The sequence below is a fragment of the Pygoscelis adeliae genome, unplaced genomic scaffold (genome assembly GCF_000699105.1).
Source record: "Pygoscelis adeliae isolate BGI_AS28 unplaced genomic scaffold, ASM69910v1 Scaffold10, whole genome shotgun sequence".
Lineage (NCBI taxonomy): Eukaryota > Metazoa > Chordata > Aves > Sphenisciformes > Spheniscidae > Pygoscelis > Pygoscelis adeliae.
In genome coordinates, this window is record NW_008824053.1 from 1,530,791 (window position 1) to 1,539,503 (window position 8,713).

Below are 8,713 nucleotides of genomic sequence, written 5' to 3' on the forward strand. Positions count from 1 at the left end.
GTTATGTATAAATTTATGATTAAGCATAATCAGCATACAATTAAGTAGAGAGATAGCAATTTTAAAAAGTATTTGATCATGAGACCAATAATTCAAAAACACTTAGAATATCATAAAGATAATATTATAGAAAAAATTATAAAGAGAACTGCAATTTTTAGTGACTTGTAGCTTACAGGATGAAAATGTATGTGCAATAACTCATCATTGTAAGATCCTAATTCAAGATGACGTTCAAGCTGATGACTGATTTCTGACATCGTAAAAGTGCCCTTTATACCTACCAGACTGCTCGCGGAATAAGTGCACTTGTGAATCATGACAAGATCCTCCTCCTGCAGTATCATGTGAGACTGCAAGGTCTGGGACTTGCGTTTGTGAGTTCGAAGGACAGCAGCAATCCAGCTATCCCTAGTCCAAACTAAAAGCGAACAATAGCGAATGTTTCTTATCAAATGTTTTTTTGTTCCCACATCATCTAAGAATTTAAAATTTATTTTCTCAAGGTTTCCAAGATAAACAACATTTCTTGTAGCCCCTCCTCTCACATGGCACATTCAACCTTAGAATAGTATGTATTAGAATGCAAAGCACTTCCATTCAGGCGTTAAGCCTGGGGAACAGAGCTTACAGTTATGAAACTGAGGTAAAGCCACGAAGATGGTTTTCCCCTTTCTCTCCCCTCTCGACGAGGATTTTGTATCGCACTCTGTGCTGGAGGTACTTGGCATAAACATTAGAAGAACTGAAGAAAGCTTAGGAATCAGTACCTCCCTCTTCCCCGTTTGGAGGCATGAGGAACTACTGCAATTTAGGTTACAGCAGCATGTGACATCACCATTCAATGCTGCCAAAACTATGTCAGGGAGCTCTGCCAAAGAAAAAAGGTACGATGACTAAAATCTGCTACATGAAGGTGGAAAGACAGAAGTCAGCTTCCCCCCCCCCGAAGTTTGGTATCATTTTTCTGTGTTACAGAAACATGGTGAAAGACAAAAGTTAAATATACTTGGAGCTTGCTTCTCTGTTCATTTCAAACTGGTTACAAATAACTTGTTCATCTAGTGGGCAATTAAGCTTGTAACATTTGAAAGTATTAATGTCAACAGCAAATTTAAAAGCATACACATAAAGCGCCTCTGCTTATACTGATAAAGGCTTTAATTATTAAACAGTGATAGAAACCTAAATTTGTTTTTTATTACTTAGACTTAGTGATGGACATTTAAAGTTAATCCATTTCACATCAGCAACAGTATGATTACCAAAAAGACTCCAGCATGAGAAAGGAAGCTATCTTTCTGCTATTAAATCACAGTTCATATGTCAAAATACAAATAAGGTAAAATCCCCACCAAAAATATAAAAAGCTGACCTCATAGATTTGTAGGTGTACAAAGAGAGCAGAGACAAAGCAGCAACTTCCCCCAGAAAAAGAAATTATTTCTGTACGGTGTACACTCTGATATAAGCAAAAATTGGCCCAGCATTTTGCCCCAGATGCATTTACCAGCACCCTTTAAAACAACATTTGTACAGCATTCGGTCTTTTTTAAAGAAGAAAACACCACCAGACTGGAAGCAGGTGAAGATAGAAGAAAGCAAGGAAGGTAGGAGCTCAGCAGGTTTAGTCAGATTAGGAGGGGATACTGCTTTGTTCCACTATCTACAAATACACAGCTGCCTGGAATATGGCCACATTCTGTACATGAGAAAAGTTAAATATCTGGAGGCCCTCAAAGCTCAAGTGCAACTTCTCAAGGTCAGATCTACTGAAACGGTGGATGAATTGAGGCAGAAAGATTTATAGATGTGGCATTTTGTTCATCACAAGAGGCTATTAAGGAAACTTGGTAACCATGGGTGAGAAGCAAAGTCCCAAGAAAGTAAAAAAAAAATTGTGGAGACATAAAACAAAGGGAAGAAATAAACAGCCGATTCTTATTACAGGATAAGATTAATAGGGGGGAGTGCCATAGGTCTTGGTATCAGGACCGCTGTTCCATAAATTTCCTTAAGAACTGAAGCCATGAAAAAACAAGAGCCATGAAGAAAAAAAAAGGCAGTAACAGTGGAGAATGACAAAAAGTGAAGGCTTGATTCTGCTGCCATTGAATTGAAAAGCAAAATCTCATTTGATTCCGATTCCAGCAGGACTGGGTCTTTTTTGACCACAGCTAAGTTTAAGAATGATTATGAGCAACTCTAGGATTAATAATTAAGAAGTAGGTAACTGGATTAGTAACACATAATGGAACGAAAGGTTAAAATACTTCCACTCAGCATTAAGATTCAAGTTACATGTAGAATTTTGTCAAAGAAAACCCCCAACACAACCTGATGTAATGAAAGTGGAGTAATCCAATTCTATGTTTTTCTCCAGAAAAATCCCACTTGTTGTGAAAAGAACTGGGAACAATACAAAAAGTCTTGTATGGTTGCAATGCAAATGATGCAATGTCTTAAATAATGCAATCAGCGAAGTCAGTAAAGACTTACTTTTATGATTTATTTACTTAGATAAGGCTACAGCTGAATATCAGGAATCTTATCTATGGAACACCCTGAAATGAGGACAGGGGACATTTTAATGGTTTCACCTCGAGTATGGAGGGATTCCACGTGTGTGTCTGTGTGTATTATTTCACCATGTTACCAGTGCAACATACTGACAAATGCAGTAAAAATGCGATTTAAGCAAGTTAGCAGTGCTATAAGTTAACTGACATCATATTATTTATTGGGATTGATTTTTATTCCTCCCAGTCTTTGTCTTTTCGACTAGAAGGTGCTCAGAGCAGTACCTGTCCGCTTTCCCAGTTACAGTGCCTAGCATAACGGCACTGGCTATTCTTGAATGATCTTCCGTAAAGAACATCATTACTAATAATAAAATACTCACTGCGTGTGACATGGGTAAGGCACAATGAGTATAAAGACTTGATTATTTTGTTTAGTAATTGCCTGTCCTGAACCTCCTTCCCAAACAAGCATGCAATTAATTTTATACTTTAATAGGAGGGGATCATTAGAGAACTTTTTATCTCATCAAGTTGTTATTAATTCTAGCTACCCTAAGGATTACATAGAAAGCAACTGCACAAGAAAACATTCTGCGCATTTTTGGTATGACCAGCACATCTTGTCAGGAAATCACATGCTATTTGACCACCCCCCTGAATTTCATTATTACTGTCCCTAAAAACAAACAAACAAACAAAACCCACAAAAAAACAAACACAAAAACACCTCTTCTAGTGAGAATATAACTAACATATCAAAGGGATGAAGATAGTTTCACTAGAGAGAGCCAGAACAAGCCTTAAGACATGTCTATAATTGGTGGTTTGGGGACCTTTTGCGATAAGGCAATATTTGGTTTTTTTAATAGAATAAAGCATTCAGAGAAGTGTATTGGTAAAGTTCATGAACAAATCAACTACTTTTTACCACTAAGAGACGTTATCAAGTTTCCCTCATATCACAAAGCCTTCCAACGAAGAGCGATGCCATGCTGAATTTAACCATTCAGCACATGACCTTGAAAAAGCTTCCTAGTACTTCAGTTACAGGAAGAAAAGCCCTTGTGCTACCAGATTATAGCCAAACGCTTTAGAGGGTATCATTTTACCCCTCAGACAAAAAAAAAGGTGGGGGGGGGGGGGGGAGAAAAAAAAAAAGAAGGGAAAAGGAAGGGAAAAAAAGAAAGAGGGGAAAAGGAGGAAAAAAGTGACAACTTTCTAAGTGGGGGTTTCCTACTGTACTAACTGTATGCATTTTCCTTCCAAAGCCTGAAGAGGATGATATTAAGTGTACCACTTTGACAAGTGATCCATTTTTGAGGATGTTGCTTTAGATAAGCACCAAGTATCCTGTAGTTAAGACAATGTAAGAATAAGTAAATCTCTACTAGAGTACAAAGTCTCACAAAGTATGCGATTCTCGGATACGTGTAGCTCCTGTGAAAAAGTGTAACTACACCAACTTCAGAACAATGTCATTTTATGTCAGTTATTTGCCCTGTATTTCTAAAACACTAATAAAGTAAGTCTTGCAAATATGGAAAGAAATTATAGCTATCTTATTAGCAAGATAGTGAATGTATCCAATTTCTAAAGCAATCTAAAGCCTTTATGAGGTAATGTACTCTCTGGGGCATAGCTTTACACTTGTATCAAGTATTAGGGCCAAAATGCCAATTCATTTTAGACTTAAGCCTACTCTAGTTGAAAGCAGCCTTTGTAATGAAAATTATCATTGACCGTAAACATGCCTGACCCTCTGCATATGAATAATATTGGCTAACACAATTGTTAGAATCAAACCATGAGAAATACAAAGTTATCAGCAGTTTTTATAATCGTACAAAAACCAAGTCGTAGATTATTTTTATTTGTTAATTAAAATTTTAGCTATACAGCATATTTCTAACACAAAGGTGGGCTGCCTTATAATAATCAGTAGGTGTCTCAGGAAAGTCAGCTTGTTTTACCACTGCTAGTAGACTTGTCTTTCTGCTGGACACAAGACAGATACAATACAGTATGAATATGCATGTAAGTAAATACAAAATTTTGGATGTACAGAATTTGGCATGTTATTCCAAGTAACCTTTCAGACTGATCATAAATTTTGCACACTACACAGCCTTCTCTGGTGTACAAATCCACCCTTCTCACTAGAGATTTTAATGCAAATGATCCTCCTCACCAAGAACAGTTTGTGTAAGCGAGCGCAGAGCATCAGAAAGAGAATGGTAACCTAATGAAATAACCTCCTCCCTTCCCATTTCCCCTTTTGCATCAAACCTCGACCAGCTTATTGAACTTCTATACAAATCTGGAAGCCAAAGCAGCTGTGACATGGAAACCCATTAAAAAAAAGAAAACCCAGTTACAAAACCACCACCATAACACCTTTTGACAACTGAAGCTTGAACAGAAAGATCAGATATTCTTGACAGAATGCTATCCTAGGCTGCTGTTGCACCCTCTCTCCAGTGAGAGAGTTTCTGGCTGAGAAACATGTTACATGTCTCCTACTCCAGCTGTCAGCTGCTACGAAATGGGTTTCATCACTTGGAAATAACTTGCATATTTATCTGAGTTGCCTTCCAGTTGACATGACTGGATAGTTGCAACCATCTTAACACAGCATATTTATCTCACTTTGAAGCTTTTAGAAAGATTATCTAGCAACAGAGGCAACATACATATCTGTCCTCTCAAAGATGACTTTTCATAGATAACAATTATGTCTGCATGTTTAGAAGGATAAGAAATAACAAAGAAACAACCAAATTTTAAATCCTGCAGAAAATGGCCTTGCAGAAAATGCGTCCTCATTGAAGAAAGTTTTCCTCTGCTTTATAGCTGAGTAAATTTTTTTGAGCTGCAAACATTAGCTAACGCAGTAAAGCTGTAACAAAAATAAGCCATTAATTTGTAAAAGAATAGTTAAGAGGGAACACCTACCATAAATAAAGATCCCATTGTGTTAGGCTACATATCATGGTATTTATAGCTTGACCACAAACGCAAGTGTAGTGAGTCTTGAGCTTCCCCCCCCACACACCTTCTTTTCTTAAATCCACAATGTTTTGCAGCATATTATCAAGTAGTTCTTAAAATTACCCGACTGGTTCCTATCTATTACAAGATCCTCAAAAAGCTGCAGAATGTATAAGCAATACGTCAAGTGTTACTCTAGCAAGACAAGGATAGGTAAGTGAAGTCAAAGATCCAAATCCTGCTGTTCATGACACCGCTGTAAGTCAAGAGAAGCTCCTTGAAAGCCATACCTGACAGAAGTTATTGGGCCAGAAAATTTCAAACTTAATTCTCTTGATCTTCTATGTTGCTATCCATTTACTGTGGTTTGAGTTCAGGCTTGACAATCAACCACTCAGTACTTGATTGGTATTAATATACTTATTAATATAATGAAAGTACAGCAAGCAGCACGCTATTTGGTAGAGAGTACAAAGGAGTTTTTCTGCCTGTTTACTTTCTAGTCAGCTTATTCTTCCAATCACCTAAAAAAAGTATTGGAATCTCCAATAAAATAAAAAAAAAAAGTGGTTCTGCAGATAGTCTGAAATACAGTTCAGGATATACTGAAACAATGGACATAAGACAACTGAGTCCATCCTCTGAAAAAGACTATTTACATTTTTTTATTTTTGTAAAAAATCTCCGAGCGAACTAAATTGGCAAAAAGTGTTACAGGTTAAAACGAACAAACAAACAACCAACCCTCCCCCCCCCCCCCCCCCAAAAAAAAACAAACCACCCAAAACAACAGTGAAAGGGGAAAAAATAGTAATTTTGAACAACATAGGCCCTTTTGTTCATTATATAGGGACTCTGTAAGGGACAGCTGCATCAAGTATTCTTAAGGTTAATAGATACTAAAATAACAAATTCGTACGTTGGGCATACACATGCCACATTTTTATGAACATGTGTATGCACATAAATACACGGTAAAAGCAGTTATCAACATTTTGTAGACTTTTAAACTCTTTTTTTTAAAATCTTTTGGCTGATGATGCTGAGTTACTAAGACTTTTTAACTAATATGTGCAGCTCAAATGACTTTGGGTACTCTGAAACAAGCATTACAAGCTCTATCTATTCACTTAGTGTTTCTGGATGAAGAAACAGCCCTATTAAAATCAAAGGCCAACTCCTATTGACTTAAGTGGCTTAATACACTCTAAAATCCACAGCTCCAATTTCACCCTCCTTTATACTAATGAAAATCCTAAATAATTGCTCTGAAGTCAGTACACACTCATAGGATAAAGATGAAAAGAGCACGAGGGTCATTTTATTTTATAGCTTAGCTTGATACTTTTGTGACTGATTAACTCCAGTGTCACAGACAAAGAACGTAAGTGCCTTTGATTTGTATGTTTATGTAAAATAATGGAAAATCTGGGATATCGAATTGACCCACGATAAAATTGCATCATGAAAGACTGACTGGGAAGGGTATTCATGTTTTAGAATATGTTGTGAATGAAAGAGGCTTCTGGAAAGACTGTTAAGAAGAGACAGAAAGAGATGGTCAAATACTGTGCCAAAAGAATCTGAGGCTTTAATCACGAGACAAATTAACTCTTTACTTTTACAAGAAATAAAAACCAGTTAATGTCAACTACATACTAAGACAACTATTCAAAAAACCCGAGAAAAATCTGGTCAAGCATGCAGTGGTCACTGGTACGTGTATGGTACGTGTTTGCCTCTTTGTGGCACACCTTCCAGGCACTCTTTAGTACGTCTCCTGTTTTGGGGAAGTTAATGGTCTCTTTATCTGTTATGCGTACAGCATGGACAGTGCTCTAACACCACAGAATTACTGGTATTAACCCTCCTCTGCTCACACGGTCCTATGCCGACTTGGAAGAATGGCCTTTAATCATTTAATAGCGTGGCTCTCTTGAACCGTTAGCAAATCCAACAATTAGAGGGATTTGGAATTCAGAATAGTATAAACCTGATATTCCTATGTACAACTAAAAGGAGTATTCTGCTGCAAGCCAAGCTTGGGTTAATACCATCTACAGTTCAGTAAAAAAGAAAATCCTTTTCCCCTTTTCTCAAGCAGCTGAGGGAGAATAAATTCTTTGCTTGCCTTGGGGGCGGGGAAGGAGAAAAAAAATAAAATCCCTCTTTCAAATTTCACGGACACTTTCATGCCCGCGTTGTCATTGCAGGAGTGTATTGTGGTTAGGCTGTAGTCTTGTTTTGCTAGGACTGAATGCAGTAGCTTTCCTGAACTATCACTAGCATTAACTCAGACAACTAGCATGGTCTTATAAGGACTTCTAGTTTTCTCCCCCATGTTCACATTTTACAGAATAGATTCTTTAAGAGTTTAAGCAATTCTACTGCAGAACTTCTCACTGCACAATTGATAATAAAATTAAATGCAAGTTATAAAAAAGTTAATTTCCCTTTGCATTTTCATATTTTCAGGTAGATCTTTTTTTCTCCTAAAAACCTACTAAAAATGTCATACAGATCTGTATGACCAACAGCCAAAACCATGGCGCCTGTTAAACTTCGATACAACGTCACCAAACCTTGGTTTTCGAAAAGAAAGAAAACAAAAAATAAAAATCACACTCCAGACTCTGACGCCCTGCCAGGGTCTATCAGCACGTGGATTCCGTCCAGGTGCAGGCGGGCCGCGGGCCCCTGCAACCACAAGGCGCAAGGTCCACCCAGGCCTGCGGACCCGCAGACGAAGCCGCCATCCCGGCGCAGGCTTGCGACCGCAGCGGGTGCTGCCAACGAAAAAAGCTGCCAGCGAGATGGGTTCAGGCTTGAAAGTCTGCTTGGAAGAAAAATCTGCTCCCAAGCCTCAGTTTAAAAAAAAAAAAAAACAAACACCAAAACTCAAAAAAAAAAAAACCAACCCAAAGAGAAACACCAAACCACCCAATAACACCTTGGGGGAAGCGGGAGGAGAGGTTTGTGCTCCCAAGCAGACAAGCGCCTGTTCTCCTTGCTTGCCTCCCAGGCGGCCCCCGCCAACAGGACCACGGAGGTTCACCCGACGCTCAGTCAGCCTTTGGAGGAGCGCAGGGACTGCCCAGCTCTGCGCAGGCGGCCTCAGCAGGAGGCTCAAGCCCAGCCTGCCCTGAGGCGAGCCCGGCTTGCGGGCCCGCCGGGAGGGCCACACCCCCCCCAGCCCGCCCGGC

General features: G+C 38.7%; 1 protein-coding gene across 1 annotated transcript in view; it reads right to left on the minus strand.

Moving 5' to 3' along the window:
* LOC103925173 (uncharacterized oxidoreductase ZK1290.5-like) overlaps positions 1-8,057 on the minus strand; it is a 53,092-nt gene extending 45,035 nt beyond the window's left edge. The window contains exons 1-2 of the mRNA XM_009333853.1: positions 8,015-8,057; positions 285-421 (exon numbers count right to left, since the gene is read on the minus strand). Of these exons, the coding sequence (XP_009332128.1) occupies positions 285-421; positions 8,015-8,057 (180 nt within the window). The remainder of the gene's footprint in view (positions 1-284; positions 422-8,014) is intronic.
* Between the last annotated feature and the right edge of the window lie 656 nt (positions 8,058-8,713).